Here is a 22,105-nt window from a genome sequence, read left to right as displayed (position 1 = left end):
GTGCTTACTGGAATTGGGGTTTTCGCATTGCAATGATAATTGTGCTCTTCCAACATGCATACTGATTCATTTAGAAATCTCCTTTCTGTGCACATTTGTACTAGTAATTTGGGTTAATCAAATGTTTGAAACAAACACAAATGAGGCATGAACATAACTGAAAGAATTAAAAAATTTGACCAAACTCCTCTGGAAAATGTTCTGCATCATTCTCTCTGCTATCATGACCTCCTGAAATGGAAAAATAGAGGCTGGGAGAGGTGTAGAGGACTGTGCTGCAGTCAGGAAACAAGATGGGACAAAGTAGTAGATCTCGATCCGCCCCTTGAAAGTCAGGAAGGTTTAGAAGGTGGGAGAGCACCCTTACTTTCCAGCAGATGTTATATGTGAAGCTGCACTCCTGACAATTAGTATCAGTTTCATCCGCTAAGGAGCTTCATGCAGCATCTGTCCGTTTCCCAGCATCCAGGGGTTGGGGCTGGGCCTGGCTTCCCACCAGTGTGATACTATTGGAGGGGAGGCAACTGGGAGATTCTGCATTATCCTCTAGCTAGTGCATAGTTTGAGAAGGTGGTTTCTAACTAGAAGAAAATGAGAAATGAGGGCGGATAAGTTTGTCTTGACAAGATATGTTTGAGATTCTTCATGGCAACGTGCTGGGAGGCAGCTAAGAATTAAGATTCACAATACTCTGTCAAAATTGGAAAAAATTTCCTTTCTTAAATTGCAGTCCGATCTGCAGTTAGAGGTTATGCAAGTAGGAGGGGCACCTCCTGAGATGCCCTTTAGTGGATTCACGCTGTATTGTACTATTGTGGCATTACCCAGGGTACAGCCTGGACAGATGTGTCCCCTCAAATCTCCAACCTAGTGTGCCTTTTGCCCTGCTTCATTGTAAGAGCAACCATTCCTGATCCTGCTCTCACACAGCCTCTAACATGTAAAACCAGTCCCAGTGTAAATTGTGCTGAGAGCAGTTTAAAGATGCAGTGCCATCCCAAAAGATTTTTGGGTAAGATCTGTATCTATAGTAATATAATATCTTATTTGCTCACTTCTGCATTTAGAATCATAGAAATGTAGGGCTGAAAGGGACAGTGTGAAGTCATCAAGTTCAGCCCCCTGTGCTAAGGCAGGGCGAAGAAAACCTAGACTGTCTCTGATAGATTTTGTCTAACCTGTTCTTAAAAACCTCTAGTGATGGGGATTCCACAACCTCCTCTAGACACCTATTCCAGAGTTTAACTACCCTTATAGCTAGAAAGATTTTCCTAATATCTAACCTGAATTTCCTTTGCTGCAGATTAAACCCATTACTACTTGTCCTACCTTCAGTGGCTATGGAGCACAATTGATTATCATCCTTTTCATAACAGCCCTTAACATATTTCAAGACTGTTATCATATTTCAAGACTTCTTTTCGCAAGATTAAATATGCCCATTTTTTTTTTTACACTTTCGTCATTGGTCAGGTTTTTGAAACCTTTTATCATTTTTTGTTCTCCTTTGGACTCTCTAGTTTATCCACATCTTTCTTAAAGTGTGGCACCCAGAACTGGACACAGTTGACCTATTGTTGCAAGCTGAGACTGGGAGATGTTGATTAATTCGGCCCATCAGAAGTCAATTTCAAGGCTACATCCTCCATTGTTGCCCAGGTTTGATGAGTAGTTACTGTTTACATATGCTGGGGTGGGGCTGTGCTCCGCTGCCTCAGAATCGACCCTTTGCCTCAGAACAGTGCTCTAGAATTAAGTTCTAATTTGAAAACAATATTTCTAGCCCTCATCACCGTGTAGAAATGCTGGTGAAAATGTGAACCACGTAAACTGATTGTTTGCAGAGTCAAGCAACCTAAAATGAGCTGCTGATCAGATGATCGCAAAATTCTGTTCCCCCTGGGAGTGCATCAGTGTTCCAGAGCTAGACCAACACAGGCCTTTTGCTTTCTTAACATTTCTCCATCTTTACACAGAAAGGTATTTTCACAATTCATAGCAGCCAGCCAGCTCCCAGAGATTATGTATTAACTACAAGCATAGTTCAGAGCATGAAGCTTATTTGCTGGGCTAAGAAAATCCTTTTCTGTGAATATAATGCAGATCAGTTCAGACTGCTCAAAGCTGACAGTTCTACATGAAGGATGAGAACTCTCCAAAGCTGGAGGTAAGTTACTTGACATTTTGAAGTTCTTTGTTTTGGGTTGAGGAAATGTCAGTGCACTGTATCACTAGTGAAAACATTTTCACACACAATATTAGCACAGGTTACAGTTGGTGTGATATACTTCTGAATGGCTTAGTAATTTCAAAATGTAACTTGGACCTACTTGTAAGCCAAATTCAACCCCTCATGCCATTATGCCAGTGACAATTGCTGGAGCAGAGTATGCTCCCTCCCTGGAATCATAGAAATGTAGAGGTGGATGGGGCCTTGAAAGGTCATCTAGTCCATCTCTCTGTGCTAGGTAGGACCAAGAACACCTAGCCCATTCCTGCCAGGTGTTTGTCCAACCTATTCTTAAAAACCTCCAATGATGGGGATTCCACAACCTCTCTTGGAAGCCTATTCCAGAGCTTAACTACCTTTTTATGGTTAGAAAGTTTTTCCTAATAGCTAACCTAAATCTCCTTTGCTGCAGATTAAGCCCATTACCTCTTGTCCTACCTATAGTGACTATGGAGAACAACTGATCATCATCCTCTTTGTAACAGCCCTTAACATATTTTTGAAAACTGCTATCAGGTTTTCTTTTCTCAAGACTAAACATACCCAGTTTTTTTAGCCTTTCCTCATAGGTCAGGTTTTCTGAAGCTTTTATCATTTGTATTGCTCTCCTCTGGGCTCTCTCCAATTTGTCCACATGCCCCTTAAGATTGGGGGAGAAGGCCAGTAGGGACTAGTGTGGAGATGGCTATACTGGCTTTATACCAGCTGAGGTACCTTCCATTCTATGCTGCCTATTTAGAATGGCTGAGTGGCACAACCGTGCCCTAGTGTGAGATAGGATCTGACCTATAGATTCCCTATTTGCACAGTATTATTCCATCAGTTCCTTAAATGTGGTTGATATTAAATTTAAGCTGCTTCACCGAGTGACGAACCTGCTATAGAAACTCATGAAAAAGCAAAAAGTTACACACTCAGTGCATGATTTTAACATAACGCTGACTATAGACCTTTTAAAATTTGGTGACGTTTGTTCTGATTCCTGGTATTTCTCATTTACAATGATCTTTGTTTGTTTTTTTTTTTTTCATGTATTTGAGAGTTGGATTGAAACTGGGTGGCTGCAACAGCGATTTCAACAATGTCACATGCTGATTTAGGAAAATCCACCCAAAATACTTTAAAAACAAAATCCTCTTAACTAGGCCCCAGTCCAACAATAAGCCTGGCAGCAGTGTCATTGACTTCAGTGAGAGGGCTCAGGGTCTTATTTTGTTGCAACATGCAAAAAGAAAATCATGTCTTATGATTGCCTGGAAAAAATTAGGAGTCAGATTTTTAATGACTAAATTTTTCAATTTAATTTGGCGTGTGTCAGACTAGATGATCACAATGGTCCCTTCTGGCTTTATAATCTATGAACTTGCTAACTGGAAGCAAAAACTACACCCTGATGGGTTCAGCCCAATTGTTCTTACCATGGGTGTAGTTTTGGGGAGACAGGGGAGGCATTGCCCCACCCCCAATTAGAGGCGAGGCCTGGGGGGAGTGTCACATGCCACTTCTCCCCCGCCACCCATTTCTGTGAGTGCAAGCTGCCCAGCAGGGCTTACTCTAATTGGCCTGCTCAGAAGGGGCGACTCTGTCCTTCCCACGCTGCACTTCTCCCCTCGCCCCATGTTTCAGCTCTCCGGTAATGGAATGGAACAGCTTTTCCCCTGCTCCAGCTGGACACTGTATCTTGGGTCCTAGTGCCTGTCCTTTTCCTGTACAATGGGGAGTGCTCACAGTGGGGGGCAGGGTGGGGCTGGGGGAAAGGATGTGTGTGGGGGGGGGAGAGACAGTGGGATAGGGCAGGGGAAAGAGAAGGGAATGGGATGGAGCAGGGGACAGTGGGGAGGGGATGGGGGAGAGAAGGGGATACGGGAATGTGTTGGGGGGGAGAAGCAGAAGCCTGGCATAGGGCGTCCCCTTAGTAGCAGCAGCAGCCCCAGCAGAGATGCACCTGCAGCAGCACCAGAGCAGCGACATCGCTGCAGCAGCCAGTGCCGGAGCAGCCCCAAGCAGCTGGGGCTCCCCTGTTAAGTTGGCCCATCACCCCCCAGCACCAACAGCCCTGGTACCACTCCAGGCGGGGGAGAGATCCAGTGAGCCAAGGGAAAGGCTTCAGCGTTCACGTATGTGTTTAACCCCCTACCTCTTCCCCTTCCCCTTCCCCGCATAGCAGTCAAATTATACCTATGGTTCTTACTAGAATTTAAATCGCAGCCAAGCAGATCACAAATGCAAATCTTTGCTTAAAAAATATATTGTAGAAAAGTAGGTTTCAGCCTGTGCTCCCTGGACCCCTGGTGGGGGAGTGTGGCAGACTATGTCTCAGATTTCCAAAGAGGTCCACCCCTCCATTTGAAAATGTTTAGGGGTCCACAAGTGAAAAAAGGTTGAAAACCACTGTTGTAGAATAAATATAAAATTAAAGTTAGTTTGGCTAAAGAAATAGGTGTTGTAAAGAAAAGCCCTGGCCTCAGTCCAGCTCCTGCTGTGAGGAGAGACAGCTGGGGGGAGCCCCAGGGCATCCTGCACCCCAAACTCCTCATCCCTGGCCCCCCCTAGAGCCCCTAGCCAGAGCCCTCACTTCCCCCTGCACTCCAACTCTCTGCCCCACCGCAGAACCCCTCATCCCCGGCCCAACTCCCGAGCACACAGCCAGAGCCCTCACTCCCCACTCCAATCTTTTGCCCTGAGCCACCTCCTACACTCTGAATCCCTTGGCCTCAGCCCCACCACATAAATTTCGTTCTGCACATGTGTGGGAAAAATTAGAGGGAACACTGCTTCCTGCCCCACACACCAGCGTTATCTTAAAAATAAAGCCTATGACTTTGTGTGCACTGGACTTTTGTTGGCAAAACTTTTGTCGTTCAGAGGTGTGAAAAAAACCATGTGAACAACATGTCGCAGGAGAGCTCTCCCGCCAACAAAGCTACTGCCGAGGTGGAAGGTTTTTTGTTGGCAGGAGAGCTCTCTCCTGCTGACAAACTGTGGCTACACTGCGCTTTTTAGCGGCACGGCCGTGTAGCTAAAAGGTGCATAATGTAGACATAGCCTATGTGAACAGAGGTGCAAAGGAAAAAGCTGTTAGTCAGCAAGGAGGGGAAGAGATAGGGAGGGAAGGCCTTGGAGAAAAAGGTTGTAATTCTGGATTAAGACTGGAAATACGGGTCAACTGTCTCAAACTGGTTTTAGCTGCAGTCAGTAATTGCCAATTATATCACTTGTGCATTAAAAGGTGTAAAAAAATAAACTCTTAAAGTGTTCATTGCTAATACCTGCCTGCCTGCCGAAATTGGAGCTGATTAATATTGGTCTAAGCAGTCCTAGATTTAGCCTGTTTGTAAATATCTTGATGAAATGTTTATAAATGTTTTGTTATTCTTTTGATGTAGTAAATGATTTATTATTTAGGCCTTTTAGGCATGTTTAGAGCAATTGTATAAATACCATTTGGTCTTTGGATTTAATAAAGGAATTTATAGTTAAATTGGTGTAGTGACATTATTATTTATGCAGGGCAGAGGTGAAAGTAAGCCGGTATAGGCCGGTATGGCTTACCGGCAAGAGCCAGTACGCCGTGCCAGACTGCACCGGCTTTCGCTGCAGGGATTTAAAGGGCTCTGGGCTCCCCACTGCAGCTGGCAGCCCAGAGCCCTCTAAATCCCCCGCCTGCAACTCCGGCGGCTGGGCTGAGGCCAGATTTAAAGGGCTCTGGGCTGCCGTGGCTGCAGTCAGCCCAGAGCCCTTTAAAGCCCCCGCCCACGACTCTGGCAGCCGGGCTGGGGCCGGATTTAAAGAGCTTGGGGCTCCCCTCAGCGGCAGGAGCTCTTGGCCCTTTAAATCCCTGCCCCAACCCCGCAAATCTCGGGATTCCCCGTGGCAGCCGGAGCCCCAGGCCCTTTAATTTGCCCCTGAGCTCCGGGGGCCTCCCAGCCACCTCTTCAGCTGGGAGCCACTGGTTGATTAAAAGGCCCTGGGTCTCCCAGCCACAGCTGGTGCCCTAGGGCCTTTAAATCTTGAGAGGCCACGCCTCTTCCGGATGAGGCCATGCCCCCCTCAGGACTCTGGCAGTACCGGTAAGTCCTGTAAGTTACTTTCACCCCTGATGCAGGGTATTTATATAAAATCTTCTGAGCATATAGAAAATAATCTGGTAAATGAAAATAGAACCCAAAAACCTCTTCTACCAGCGGAGATCTGGCTTCTGATGGCAAAACACCACTCACTGTGGCCAAGATTTTATTGTAAATCTCATGCTATTCGGTGTTTTACTTAAGCCCCAGCTTCCAGAGTCAAGTGATTGTGAAAAACTCAGCTGCCATTCCCCTCCACTCCACAGAAAGTATGTTTCTAGACATGTCATAGAGAAAAGCTCTGAAAATAAGCCATGTGTTCCCTGCAGACTCAGAAACCAGAAAACAAAGCAAAGGAACCTCAGATGTATTATTTTAAAATAGAGGTCCTCAATCCATGGGGTATGCTCTCGGGGGGGGCAGGGGTAGAGAGGGAGTACCACCCTGCTCTGCTCCTGGTCCCACACCCAGGGCCCCGGCTGTAGGCCCCACCCCCACCCCTAGCTGTGGTCTCAGCCTTCTTACCCCTGTCCAGGTCCCCCTCTCCTGGAGCTGCAGCCCTGCTTCTGGCTCAGCTTCGGGGGTTGCCGTAGAGGGTGTGGACGGGGTAAGGGGTGGTGCAAGGTAAAAAGTTTGGGGACCACTGCGTTAAAAAGGTCTTGTAATTTTGGAGGGTCTGACTCATGCTTTTTGAACTCTTAGGGTTGGCAATACTGCCACAGTGCTAATGCTAACTACCAATAACAGCTGTCTTGGTAGCACCAACCTTCCAAGACAACAAATAGGGTTGGCAGGGGAATGTGAAGGTAGCACTGATATGCTTGCTAGAGGAGAGAGATGTAGAAAGGGGTGGGTAGGGCAGCCCCTGTGTAGGGTGCCGTGCCCTATCAGGGCAGGCTCAGCTGCACATATGTCATTGCCATGCGACCATCAGTGAGCACGGCTTTCACATCCCCTGTGATCATAAACACAATGCCCTCATTTTGAACAGCTTGCTCCTGAGAGAGAAGGTCTGACATAGTTAAAACATGGGAATGGAGTCAGGAAGCATGGGTTCTATTCCTGTCTCTTCCACAGGACTCTGTGCATTACTCAGGGCTAGTCACTGAGGGCTCTGGTGCCTCAGTTTCCCCACTGATTAAATGGGAGGTGAAGATACCTAACTTTCCTCACATGGTTATTTCTGAGGCACTCGCAGGGACATTGACAGTAGGGAAGTGACTCGAAGCGAAGAAACTCTCTCCCCACCCAGCAACCGCTGAAAGGTAAATCCTTCTACACTGTGATACTGTACCAGGCAGGCAGGGGTGGAGGGTGGGGGAGACACTTGTCTGTGGACCCCCAACCAACAACTAGGGCTGGACAAGGGGCTTTAAGCTGGAGGTCTCTTCCCAGGCGAGTGCATCCTGTGTGTGTGTGTGTGTGCACATGAAGAGTTCAGACCATGGCCCAGGAAGCCCAGTCCCTCAGGCATGTGTTTTAAGAGGTGGAGGAGTAAGATTGCGGATTGGGATGGCAGTGAAAAACTGGAGACCCCTGCCAGCGTACCTGACCCTACAGGCATGTAGGAGAGTAAAGGGGGATTGTCTCATGTTTCCTTGTAGTCGTCTATTTGCCTGTATCCACCCGTCTCTTGTCTTATACTTTGATTATAAAGCAGGGACTGCCTTTTTGTTCTGTGTACAGTATCTAGCGCACTGGGCTCCTGGGCCAGGCCTTGGTCTCCTGGGGGCTACAGTAACACAGATAATAAATGAGACATTGCTGATGTTTGAGAAGAGCTTGTAGATATTAGGATAGACGGTGCTACTCATTTATCAACTTCTTTCCAGGCTAATGGATGCCAATTTTCACAATCTTTCATCATATGGACTATAAATCCTATGTCTCTAAGCATTGTCACTCGAGCGTTTCAGTTTTCCCTATGTCTTAAGATGGGGTGACCAACACTGGACACAGCATTGAGTGTCATCTATCCATTTTATAATACAGCCGAACCTCAGTGACTTCCGTATTATACCACCAGAATAACTTTTGACCTGCAGTGGATCCTGCTAGTGAATCTACTCAATAACTTTTATTAACATTTGAATTCTTTTAGAAGTGTCTTTTGGGTACGTTTATTCACTATAATTTTGTGTTCTGGTAGCACCTAAACACCCCAACTGCATCTGAGACCCCATGGCACTGTGCACGTGCAGAACAGAAAACACTCACCTGCCTCATAGAGCTTACAATCTAAAAGACAAGACAGATATAGGCAAACACAAAAGCAATATGCCCACAGTACAATTTCTTCTCGTTTTCTCCTTTGTATTACAATCCCTCTCCCTCACCAACCTCCTCCAAGTCCAACTGTCAGTCAGATTTCTTTACAGCTCTTGCTCGGGCTGAATGTCTTCTCTTTCTCCCACCTTTATAACTTAGGGCTTGTTTTCACTATCGTGCTAAATTGGCACTGTTGTGATTGATGCAGCATCGATTTAGCGGCTCTGGTGAAGCACTCTCCCCTCAACATAATTAATCCACCTCGACGAGAGGCAGAAGCTATGTTGATAGGTGAGTGTAGACACCGCATTAAGTGGATATAAGTTATGTCATTCAGGGGATGATTTTTATACCAAGCGACGTAACTTACTCATGTCAACTTAAGCGGTAGTGTAGACAAGGCCTAAATTTAATGTATTTTTATTAGAGCTGGTTGAAAATCAGACAAATAATATTTCATTAACATTTTCTCCCATTTTTTAGGTCAAAATTTGAAATCTGAAAAATTGCAACCACCTTTATTTTTTTAGTTGTCCGAGAGGCCATTTCTGTGGGAGGAATGACTTCATACAGGTCAGTTTCAACTCGGAGAGTTCCTCTGGAGCAAGTGGGGCAAAGATCTTCTTGAGGACATGCACGTCAGCAACTCACACGGATCTCCAGTCATTGAGGGTTATGGGTCACTCTCATTACCACTAAAAAAGTTGTTTTTCCTCCCTTGGTATCCCACTGTTAACTGAATTGTCTTGTTAGGCTGACCTCACACTTGGTAAGGCAACTTCCATCTTTTCATGTATTTATACCTACTCCTGTATTTTTCATTTCATGCATCTGATGAAGTGGGTTCTAGCCCCTGAAAGCTTATGCCCAAATAAAGTTGTTAAGTCTCTAAGGTGCCACAAGGGCTCCTTGTTGTTTTTGCTGATATAGACTAACATGGCTACCACTCTGAAACCTGTCATCCAGGGGCCGTGTCTCAGCATGGTCCCCACCCCACTATGACAGCATGGTTTCAAAGAACCCTTTCCCAGGGCATGTCCCAAACTCACCCTTGGATGCCCAGAGGGGATGTTTCAGTGGAGAGGGGAGGAAAGGTCGTAAGAAGCATTCAGCATTGTTACAGCCATTCAAATCCTCGCATGTTTTAAGGGACAATACCTCGCTCCACACCTACAGAGTCAAAATATAGATGAAGTTTCTACAAAGCTGGGGGAAGAGGATAAGGATGCTGCTTTTTAGGCTCAAATCCCTCACCCCCCCAGAGACCAGGCTGGCTGACTCTTTAAGGGGAGTCAGGGCCCACTTTCACCGAACAGGAGCCAGTTTCGGACAACAGTAAGAAATTAACTGCATAGGCAGATGGATGGCAGCTAACTGACTAATGGATCTGATCAAAGGCTACCAAAGCTCAGTTTGAAGGCGAGTGCTCCTGGACAGAGACGCTAGGTGGGCTGCTGCCTGGCTTACAGTACACAGGCCAGACGGACGGCTGTGGGACTCCTGACCCAGGCAGCAATCCTCCCGCTAGCACCCCTTTCCTTCAGAGCCATCTCCCTCTAGGGCCACCCTCTTTCTAGCTGTGCGCTGGTGGCCTTTTTGGGTGCAAGGGCTCCAAAGCCAATTAGCAGCCAAACAGCGAACTCGACAACTGATTGAGCACAGGTGGGCTGTGGCTTCCTCCCAGAGGCCCCTCAGGGACAGCCTGGGCCCTGCTCCCCCTAACAGGAGCCTGACACTCCCCCAGTTCTCTCACTCCCAGAGGCCAGGAGCGCCTGGCTAGGGGATGGGTTGGGCCAGGCCCAGCAGGGGCTCACTCAGCAGCGCCCCCCAGCCCTGGCACTTGTCCTCCCCTGCGCTAAGAGGCTCCTGGGCGCTGCTCGTATGGGGGGGGGGGTGGCAGAAGGGCCCCGATTCTGCCCAGGAGCCCCCGCGCTGGGCCATGGCTGGTGACCGTGCAAGGGGCCGGGCGGGGGCTGCAGGGCGGCGCCGCTGGCAGCGGTGGGATGCTCGGCGTGCGCCGGCCGGGGCGGCTGCTGCGTGTGTACGCGCCGCGCCCGGGCTGCGGCGTCTGGCCAGGCGGCGCCGGGAGCCGGCGGGGAGAGACGCGCTCCGCTGCGGGCTGCGCCATGGCGAGCGACAGTAAGTGCGAGCCCCGGCCGGGGAGCTGCGGCGATGGCTGGCTGGGAGCGGGGAATCGGCCTGGGCAGGGATGAAGCCCCAGCCCCGCCTCTCCGCTGTCCCTTTAGCGTAACCTCCCTCCCCCCAGCAGCGCCCGCCCTAGTGCCAGCTGCTCTGCCCCCCCCCTCGCGGCCGCCCCGGCCCCAAGCCCTGCCACCCCCGCTCCTCTGCCCAGCCCCTCCCGGCTTCAGCCCCCCCAGCCCCTAGTTCGTCAATCCCCTTTGTCCCCAGCTGCCTGCAGCCCTCTCTGCGCCCCCCACCTCCCTTAGCCGGGCTGCAGCCCTCCCTCCTCTCAGCCTTCCCACTCCCCCGGCTCCCCCATGACTCCGGCACCCTTCTGAGCAATGGGGAGCGCTTCTCTCCTGGAGGGAGAGGGAGAATTGACTGGCATGTCCTTTGCCTTCCCCTTTCGCCAGGTCTCTTCCCCTGCCCTGCACCTGCTGCTAGCCATGAAAACTGCCTGGGCTTTATAGGCAGGGCTCAGGGAAGCCCTGCTGAAAAAAGCAGGATTTTCCTGTGGTCAGTGGCTGTCCCACCAGAGCAGAGAGAAATGTCACCTGCTAGGAGAGGGGCTTCCAGTGAGAATGATGTTGGCTGTAAAAGGTAGGGCCTACCACTGAACTTATGCCTTTCAGGCCCGTCCTGCTGCTAGAATGAAGAAAATCAGGCCAGCCCAGTTCAGCTACCTGCCAACTATTCAGTGGCACCATTTTTGCAGCCAGGAAGAGTGGGGTTTTTTATGGACGTGATTTTATATTTCATTTTATTTGAGAGAATAAGATTTAGGCCCTAGGCATTGATTAACGTCTGCTTTGGGGGGCTGCTCCAGTCAGGCCAGTGGGGCTGTTTATGGGGGACAAATTCCGTGTCTGCCTGAAGCTGGCAGTTTGGGGGTCAATGCAATGCCCTCCTGCCTTCTCAAACTACACCCATGCGTAGGCTCATCTGTTTAGTATATGCCCCCAAAAGTGGGTTGCCTCACAGTCTAGCTCAGTGGTTCTCAACCTGTGGCCCAAGGACTGCTTGCTGCCCAATCAGCACAGAGCTGTGGCCTATGTGACATCCTCAGGGCCATAGACGTTGTATTGGATGCAGCCCACATAGCACATTGTGGGCCGCATATGTGGTCCACAGTGGTAAACAGGTTGAGAACCACTGGAGCTCCTGAGAGACAGGACTGCTTCTTACTCTTTGTGCGTATAACTCCTAGCGTGATGGGACCCTGATCTCGGCTGCAGCCTCTAGACACTACCTTTACTAATAATGGTCAGCTTCCCTTTTGGCTCATCTGTTACAGTTGTTGCATAGTGACAGGAACTGTCTAAGCTTAAGTTTTGGCTGTAGTAGTTTTATATGCACACATGTGATATCCACCTCTGTTAATTGATATAAGCCACTCTAGTGTTTGGTCACCATGTTCTGCGTCGTGCCACCTTTGATTCAGGGCAGTACTCTTAGCGTTTAGAATCACCATCTCAATCTTTGTCTTCATACTTTATACTGAAAGAGACATTAATACTTGTTAAAGGTTGTTTATCTGATCCATTGCATATAGCCTGATGGAAGAATTGTTTTTGAAAAATAATAGAGTTCTTTAAATGATGGTACGTATCAAGTTAGAAATGGCCGAGAACAAAAACCTGACTTTGAGCTTTTTTGGAAGCAGTTAGACTATTCAGGGAATCTGTTTCCCTCTACCTTTAGCCGTACAATGATAGTTAAATATGTCTGCTGTTCCTTGATTTCTTTCAAGAGCATCTCCCTCAGGACAGATTTTCTTGGGCAAGGCCCAGATGAAATGTAGGTTGTTGTGCACTGCTTTTATTGAGGCCTTAGAAGAACTATGGAATGACCTGATTTGTTCAATTTTATACGACAACTTTGTCAAACTCTAGCTTTCCTCTTGTTGCTTTTATAAGTTAACTGGGACCTGAGGGCAGCGTTGGTGCTGAATACATAATTAAAAATGGTCTTTATCATATTTTAGAATATTTTACAAATATATGAAAATACAAAGGGCCAGCTTCTCGTCCCCAGAGTGGCTGCTTCGCACTGCTCTGGCAGCACAAATGTGAAGTGTATAGATATCAATATGCCTTGAATCTACTGTTAATAACTATAGAGCCTTCTGTCCTTTAAATAAAAAAAGCTGGCCCTCTATTGCTCCCATCAAAAACACCAACAAGATCACAAAGATGTACCTTTGTTTGCCTCTAACATCTTCCTCCAGGAATAGGAAACAAGATGTTTAAACAAAATCTTCAAGTTATTGTTTGTTACTTGGACAAGAATCTCATAACATATATGAAGGCAAATATGTGTCTTCCCCTCTGACTAGCTAAAAAGAGCCTCCCACAGGCTGACAAACCAGGGAAACATCTTGGCCTGTGCAGGGTGACCCATTGTGTTCTGTAAGTTAATCAAGTAATAGAGATGAGTTGAGAATTTTAAATCAGTTAAGGACAGCTTGTGGAGTGACCTACAGAAAGATGAAGGTTGTAGGGGTCAAGCTTACTGTATCTTTCACCTCCCCCCCCAAGTTAATTTGTCTGCCTTATTAATCAGATATACATCCCTCTGTATGCAAATAATCTGCATTGTTTCTTCGATATAGTGTCTCTTGTTCTGTTGTAATCCTTGAAGGATGTAAAATAAAAGGTATTAGTTATAAATAGGGAATGTACAGACAATGTCCACTAAATTTAGAAGAACTAAATTCTTCTGTTGGGTTTTTTCCCTAAATGTTTGTTGCAGTCTGCAGGTGATATGAATTATATGGCACCAGAAAGAAATATAATATTGAAAAATATCATCACCTAACGAGTGTATAACTCTGCAGTAGTAAAATAAATTGTTTAAAAGTGGTGTGTGTGTGTGTGTGTGGGAAATTCCAATTAATGGTCTGGGTTAATAGAGAAATACAATCCTTGAAATGAATTAAGCTAGGGCTGTCAATTAATTGCATTTAGCTCATGCGATTAACTCAAAAAAAATTAATCGCACTGTTAAACAATAGAATACCAATTGAAATGTATTCAATATTTTTAGATTTTTTTTTACATTTTCATTTATATTACAACACAGAATACAAAGTGTACTGTGCTCACTTTATAGTATTACTTTTATTACAAATATTTGCACTGTAAAAATGGTAAACAAAAGAAATAGTATTTTTCAATTCACCTCATACAAGTACTGTAGAGCAATCTCTTTATTGTGAAAGTGTAACTTACAAATGCAGATTTTTTTTGTTACTTAACTGCAAAACAAGACAATGTAAAACTTTTAGAGCCAACAAGTCCACTCAGTCCTACTTCTAGTTCAGCCAATTGCTAAGACAAACAAGTTTGTTTACATTTACAGGAGATAATGCTGCCTGCTTCTTATTTACAATATCACCTGAAAGTGAGAACAGACATTTGCATGGCACTTCTGTAGCCGGTGTTGCAAGGTACTTACGTGTTAGATATGCTAAACATTCATATGCCCCTTCATGCTTCGGCCACCATTCCAGATGACATGCTTCCATGCTAATGATGCTCATTAAAAAATTAAAATGTTAATTAAATTTGTGACTGAACTCCTTGGAGGAGAATTGTATGTCTCCTGTTCTGTTTTACCTGCATTCTGCCATATATGTTATAGCAGTCTTGGATGATGACCCAGCACATGTTCTTTTTAAGAACACTTTCACGGCAGATTTGGCAAAACGCAAAGAAGGTACCAATGTGAGATTTCTGAAGATAGCTACAGCACTCAACCCAAAGTTTAAGAATTTGAAGTGCCGTCCAAAATCTGAATGGGATGAGGTGTGGAGCATGCTTTCAGAAGTCTTAAAAGAGCAACACTCAGATGAGAAACTACAGAACCCAAACCATCAAGAAAATCAACCTTCTGCTGGTAGCATCTGACTCAGATGATGAAAATGAACATGTGTCTGCTTTGGATCATTATTGAGCAGAAACTGTCATTGGCATGGACACGTGTCCTCTGGAATTGTGGTTGAAGCATGAAGGGACATATTAATCTTTAGCGCATCTGGCACATAAATATCTTGCGACGCCGGCTACAACAGTGCCATACATGCGAACTCCTGGTCCCACTTTCAGGTGACTTTAACAAGAAGCAGGCAGCATTATCTCCTGCAAATTGTAACCAAACTTGTTTGTCTGAGCGATTGCCTGACGTAGGAGTGAGTGGACTTGTAGGCTCTATTGTGCTGTCGGAGAAGGGAATGCAGCAGCCCATTGAATATGCTGCTTACCCCATGGAATTAACATTGTTCTCTGTGGATATATGCAAACGTGTGTGCACCTCTGGAAGGAGGAACGCAGGAGGTGTGGTTCTGCTGAAGAAATGGTAGACAATTAAAGGGGAGAGGCAGCATTTGTTACATTAGAGAGAGCTTAATGGGCTCTCCTGGTTGTGATATATCTTCATAGTCTCCTAAAGAGCTTTGAAAATCCGCCCCCCGAAGTCATACTAATATCTGGTGTGCACTAGCCAAAGCCACTAGTGTGTGTTGTGGTCACAGTGCAGTGGGTGCATAAACTCTTTCAGTAGACTGCAGGCATTCAAATAGAATAAATATTAAGCAAAACTTTCAAGTGGATGAGACAGTTTAACATTGGCCCAGTGCTACAAGTGCATACTCGGGTGAGAAACCAAGTCACTCACCTGAATAAAGGTTTGTGGGATCAGGTTCCATGTTATGCTTTGTTTATGCCCTAGTGATTTATTCCAGATGGTGCTATCCTTTCTCTAATGAGCCATCTGCAACATTCTGTAACATTTTAGTGTCTGAGTGTTCTTTTGATCCTGGTGTACCAGAGAACATCAGACCATCCGGTCTGGCTGAGTTCTTCTCCGGCTTTAGGATTACACTAATGCAAATAAGAATGGTAATAACCACCATTGGGGAATTATCGGATAATTCAAGGCAGCATCTACATTTAAAAAGCAGCATCATTGATCCCTTATTTCCTTGAGAGAGGCTGATGTCCTAATCAATGAGGGTAAGTAGCTTTCTTGTTCATTTTCCTTTTGTATGATCTATTGCTGATTGCTGTTGTGCATTGAGTGTTTGGTCAATTATTCATTAAGGGCTTGAGTCTGATATGTCTGGAAGTAAAAAGGAGAGTAACTCCCCAAATCTATCATATTTCTGCCTGCCTGAAAACACAATTTATGCTGTGTTTTTCTCGTCCTGTTTTGGCAGATGTATCTATTTCTGGGCAGGAATTTCACATCTGTGCTGTCAACTGTGTTTTGGGCTTACCCATCAAAATGGCTGTGAATAGGTGCCACTTGTGTATATTTTAATCTACCATGGATCTCCTTTTGGAGAATAGTTTCCTAAATATTTTTCTTACTAAATGTAACGTAGACCAGTACAGTGACTGATGACAGTGTTATATGATGAGCAAACAATTAACTGAAACTGCAGGTCCAAACAGTTTACTCACAATGCCTGAGAGTGGGAAAGGCACCGTAGATGGCATTTGCTTCATTTCTTGTCTCCTCTTCATAGCTATTGCAGTCACAGATTAGATACAGGCCAGTAATTCTGCATGCCTGACTTGCATTAGAGCATTTTGCACTGACGGTGTTTTGTGATCTGGCTCTGTGAGGTGCAAGGCAAACCGTAAGCTGGCTTTTTGCCCATGATATGCCCCCTACACCGGGTTGACTCGGAGGCAGCGTGTAGACACACCTTTCGCTTTGCTGAGAGAGAGGAGAGGGATTATGTGGCAGAAATGCTGCAGTCCCCTCTTGCATTTTGTGTGACCCCCTTTCAATTCATTTGTAGAGTGACCACGTGTCCCTGAAAATTGGGATTTCCTGACTGTCGCAGTGGTAAGAGGGACTGCTTCAGGTTAGGGCTACCATTGCATGAAAGGAATCTCTCAGCTGCTCCCTAGGGCAGGGTTGTTTTGTCTTCCTGCAACAGCCCTTCCTTTTTCTCTGGTAAGATGACTTTTTGCACAGTAGGCGTACATACCCTTTATTGGGCTTTACAACCTAGAAGGGTGGGGATATTTTATTACCCCTTAGATTTCTCATTAACTGAGTATTGTCCATAATGTATCCGTCACAGATGGGAAAAACTTTGCATGGGTGGAGTGTCAACCCTCCGCACCCCTACTCACATGATGCCTCAAAGCTCTGGATTTGGCCTGTGCATTCTGATGGAGCTGAAGGATGTGTAAAATCACAGGCACACAGACAGCTCCATATTGGCTGCATGTCTGAGGAGGTATGTGTGTGCTGGCCTGCACCAAGTGTAGCACACAGAATATAGTGCGCTTCTGACTGGCTTCCTTCAGAGGATTGCTTGGAAGGCCTAGTCTACACAAGAGAGTTAGGTTGCAGTAAGTTGCTTGTGCATCAGAATTCTGAGTCTAAAGGTTAGGGCTTTTGTTGCTGTTTTTTAAATAGTTTTTCTGAACACACGTGCACAAACACACACTTGCACAGCTACTCGTCTGTGAAATGTTGGCTATAAAATCAGTGCTGTTTGTTCTTGTCGAGATCTGAAAATCTCCCTGCAGTGTTTGCAAGCCACAGCTTGGATTCTCCCCTGTAGTGCAGCTGCTTTCCAATATCCACCATCAGTGTGCATCCTAAAGCCAGGGTAGTTGATCACAGGAGCATCACCCCAGCATAGGGAGATCACCAGCAGTACCGAGCTCAGTATGTTAGAGCAAATCTCATACCCTAGCGTAAAGGGACCCCTCGCCCCGCCAACTCCTGGCTGGCTTAAAGGTGTCATAGTTGGCTCCAGGGCACCTGGAGTGTGTGTGGGATGGGGGAAAAGGAGGGAGGGATGGATAGGAGGGCATAAGGCAGGAGTACACAGAAACTGTCAGCAGCATAATTTAGAGCAGCTTAGTTATTGTTATGCTAACTGCAGTGGTCCTATGAGGTCATTATAGGACCACTGTGGGCAGCTAAGGGTTGGCTCGATCAGTTATGCTTTGGCCCTGTCCTCCTTCCACATCCGATGCATCTGCTCCTACCCTAATGGACCCCCTCTGTTTAGGTCACCTTTTCCACTGCCTCTGCCCAGGTGTGCCCAGTGTGAGGATCCAGTTCTTTTTTCTAACCATCAGAGCATGTGTATCTAACATCAGTTGTTCTTGGGTATGAAGGATAGATTTAATTTTCTCCGGTTCCTTAGTAGGTTCTTCCTGGCTGTCTCTTTAGAGAGAGTCTGCCTCAGCACCGCTCGCTTACTGGGAGTCATCCATTTGTTTGTCCTGTTACAAGTATTCCTTTGGGATCCCTGTTGGTATAGTGACTAGAGCACCGGACTGGAACTCAGGAGACCTGGGTTCTGTTCCTGGCCCAGCTGCTGGCCTGCTGGGTGACCTTGGGCAGTCACTTCTCCACCTTGTGGCCTAGCTTCCCCATTGATGAATAATACTGACCTTGTTTATAAAGCACTTTGAAATCTAGGTATTATTAATCATTGGAGGAAGATTAATTAAAATCCAGTAAATAATCACAGTACCTTTTCCAGAAAAGTTGCTGGCCAAGGTTACAGTATTGCCAACCCAAATATTCAAAAATTCTGAATCTGCTTTCCCTCAAAATCTTGAAGTTTTAAACTGTGATACATTTCAGGTCCTTCTGGATTTTGAGCCTTTAAGGTTCATGTTTTCAACCTTTACTCAGCCATACTTGTTGAAAAATTGTAAATGAAACTTGAGATTCTCATGTAATCACAAGGCTTCAGGAGCTGAGGCTTTATTAAAAACAGCACATTTTGTGAGACTTATGACAGAATCATGAGAGTTGGCAACTCCAGGGTGATTTAAACAGTTGGTGTTTTGGGGTCTGATCTTTCACAGTACTGAGTTCAGATCCTCAAAGATATTTAGGTGCCTAACTCCTAATGAAATCAATGGGAGATAGGTGCCTAAATCCCTTTGAAGGTCTGAGCCCGAGTACCTCCAGCAAATTGCTGAGCGTTGGCCTCAACTTGTGTGGACTTCAGGGGGAGTTGAAGGCACTTATTCTTTGCAGAAAGTGCTCAGCACCTCACTGGATCGGGCTACGAGTGACTGAATACTCATGTGCTTCTGAAGAAAGCTTCACAAAGAGACTTATTGCTCCGTAATGTGATATTTGGCATCTTTCCATAACCATTAACCACTGTGAAATCTCGCTTCAAGCCAAGAGGTACTGCAGATAGAGGGTACATGTGCAATGCCAATTTCTGCGATGTGTCTGCTGTTAATTTGATCATAATATGAACGAGCTACTTCAAAGAAGCTTGTCCTTAAGATCCCAGTGTCATCTGAAATAAACAACTTCTAATATTTTGTTTTTTTCGACTACTTAGTGTTGCCTTGAAAGAGATGAGTTGAGCAGGGGAGGAGATGGAGAGAGCTCTGAGTTACTCCAGAGAATAATTTCCCAGGTATCTGCCTGGTGGGTCTTGCCCATATGCTCAGGGTCTAACTGATCTCCCATATTTGGGGTCAGGAAGGAATTTTCCTCCCAGTCAAATTGGCAGAAACCCTGGGTTTTTTTGCTTTCCTCTGCAGCATGGGGCACGGGGGTCACTTGCAGTTTAAACAAATGTGAACGGTGGATTCTCTGTAACTTGAAGTCTTTTAAAACTATGATTTGAGGACTTCAGTAACTTTGTCAGAGTTTAGGGGTCTATTGCAGGAGTGAGTGGGTGAGATTCTGTGGCCTGTGATGTGCAGGAGGTCAGACTAGATGATCATGAAGGTCCCTTCTGACCTTAGTCTTATGAGGGATAATCCCCTCCCCCAACCCTGTCCTGTGAAGTCGATGCATAAAAATGCAGAAGCAGACGTCAATTTATTGACCTGTGTGCCTCTAGACCCTCTGGCTTGTGGGCCCCACTGAGCAATCTTCAGTTTATCTGCTGATTGTGGAGTTCTTAAATAGTTAGTAGCTATGGAGATTTAAATAGTTTAGGCATGTAAGGGGACAGATTGTGTTGACTCCTGTGCGGGCACAGGGTTGAGGAGATCTCTGCCTTGCATAGCCTGGATGAGGCTCAGCAGTAACTATGCTTGGGGGAGCACAATGGCTGCTCTCTCCCAGCACCTGGCATGCAGGTCACAGTAAAGGGGGAAGGGTGTGGTCAGTGCCTGGCCGGTTCTGCACCAGCTGGCTGAGGGAGCAGGTTTCAGCAGCAGTAGGGTTACCATACGTCCATATTTTCCAGAACATGTCCAGCTTTTTGGTTCTCAAATTGCCGTCTGGGAGGAATTTCCAAAAAGCCAAACATGTCCGGGAAAATAGGCATGTGCTGTATCAACCAGGCAAGGTACTAACAAACTTCAACAGGACTTTATTTTTAAAGTGGAAACCTCTTTACCAAGCTGCTGCTGCACCCTCTGTAACTCTCACTCTGCCTCCTCAACTCCTCCCCCTCCTTTCTGTTTCCTGTCCTTTCAGACTCCCAACAGCCAGTGCCCCCAGTTCTAATAATTTACAAGCAACATCTAAACACCACAGCATGGTAAGCTTAGCTGGTGGGTGCTTGCGCCCCTCGCCCCCGGTCTCTGGCCCTGCCCCCATTCCAACCCCTTCCTCAAATCCATGGCCCCACTTCCTCCCCCAGGTGCACCACATTTCCCCTCCACCCCCTTCCCTGTCTGCCAGGCTTGCTGTGAATCAGCCGTTTCTGTGGCAAGCCTGGGAGGGAGGGGGGAGAAGCGGAGCAGCGGCATGCTCGGGGGAGGAGGCGGAGCGGAGGTGAGCTGGGGGAGGGAGGGCCACAGGAAAGGTAGTAAACCTTGAGGGGAGGTGCAGAGGAACCGCTCCCAGCCCCAGCTCACCTCCGCTCCTCCTCCGTCTCCTCCCCTGAGCGCGCCGCCTCTCCGCTTCCTCCCCCTTCCTCCCAGGCTTGCCACAGAAACAGCTGATTCGCGGCAAGCCTAGGAAGGAGAGGGGAGAAGTGGAGTGGCGGCAGTGTGCTCAGGGGAGGAGGCAGAGGCGGAGCGGAGGTGAGCTCGGGCAGTGGCAGGGGGGTGCGGTGGGGAGCTGCTGGTGGGTGCTCTGTTCCCACCAAGTTTTCCCCGTGGGTGCTCCAGCCCCGAAGCACCCATGGAGTTGGCGCCTATGCCCACAGCCCCTGTCTTGCCTCCAGCCAGCCCCACACCCCCTGCCCTGCCCGCAGCTAGCCCCTGCCGCATCCCCTGCCCTGCCCGCACCAGTCCCGCACCCTCTGCCCTGCATGCAGCCAGCTCCTGTCTCCAGCCAGCCCCTGCCATACCCCCTGCCCTTCCGGCAGCCAGCCCCTACCTCCAATCAGCCCCTGCCCTGCCTCCAGCCAGCCCCGCATCCCGTGCCTCCAGCCAGCCCCACACTCTATCTCCAGCCAGCTCCACACCCCATGCCCACAGCCAGCCCCATACCCCCTGCCTCCAGCTAGCCCTGTCCCATGCCCCTGTCTGTAGCTGGCCCCATGTCCACTGGTGCCCTGCAGTTCCCAGGACAGTAACCCTGCACATCTGCTTCAATGAGGGGGGCAGGGAGCAGCTAGGGCCCAAACATGTGAAATGAAGCTCATTTCTAGTTCAGGCCCATCTTTTTAAAAAAGAGCTTCAGGTAGGGTTACCATGCGTCCGTATTTTCCAGGACATGTCAGGCTTTTTAGTTCTTAAATCGCCATCCAGGAGGAATTTTAAAATTTAAAAAATTCCTGCCGGGAAAGTACGGACGTATGGTAACCCTATTTAAATATCTAAAAATGTCGAGGAGGGCAGCTGCAACAGCGAAGGTTCCTCTCCGCCCCACCCTTGGTGGAGTGTCGTCTTTTTTGAATCTTCAAATATGGTGACGCTAAGCAGCAGCATCCAAAGGGAGTTTGCACTGCAGCACTCACTCGCCATCTTGCAGCAGGAGGAGGGCTTGTGGCTTCTGATGCTCATTCCCTCCAGAGACTCTTCCTCTGGGGCATTGCAGCTCCACGTCACCCTCACTATGGGGCAGTGCTCATCTAGAATCCGAGGGCCATGTGTTGTTAGTTATTTGGGAATCGAAGGTGTCAGTGTTTTGTTTTTGAGTGTGGATAGCTTTAACTATACCATCATCTGTTCATATGCTGTTATCTGTGGTGGTGTTTGCTTGGTAGAACACAGTACTGCCACCCAAACATTCAAAAACCAGGAGTCAGCCCAAGTATCTACAGACTGATTTAAACATCACAAGAATGTTAAAAAATGTGCAGTCCTCTTGTTTCCTTTCTGATTTTTGAGCCTTTGAGGTGGGCTTGGTTCATGTCTTTAGGCTTTTCTCTGTAACCATGGGGGCTAGAAACTTGCTGTAGATTTAAAAATCAATGAAAACTGAGGTTCTCACTCATTTTCTGGGG

The 22,105-nt window shown here is 47.0% G+C and overlaps 1 protein-coding gene across 3 annotated transcripts in view; it reads left to right on the top strand.

The window, feature by feature from the left end:
• The first annotated feature begins 10,664 nt into the window (after positions 1–10,664).
• Positions 10,665–22,105, top strand: part of SYT16 (synaptotagmin 16) — a 147,662-nt gene continuing 136,221 nt past the window's right edge. The window contains exon 1 of one of the 3 annotated variants that reach the window (XM_050952609.1): positions 10,665–10,704. In XM_050952609.1, the coding sequence (XP_050808566.1) occupies positions 10,692–10,704 (13 nt within the window). In that variant the 5' untranslated portion in view covers positions 10,665–10,691. The remainder of the gene's footprint in view (positions 10,705–22,105) is intronic. The other 2 variants (XM_050952610.1, XM_050952613.1) reach the window with 2 other exon arrangements.

Source organism: Gopherus flavomarginatus, chromosome 5 (genome assembly GCF_025201925.1).
Source record: "Gopherus flavomarginatus isolate rGopFla2 chromosome 5, rGopFla2.mat.asm, whole genome shotgun sequence".
Taxonomy (NCBI): Eukaryota; Metazoa; Chordata; order Testudines; family Testudinidae; genus Gopherus; species Gopherus flavomarginatus.
Note: the sequence above shows the minus strand (reverse complement) of the source record. Positions and strands in the feature narration are given on the sequence as shown.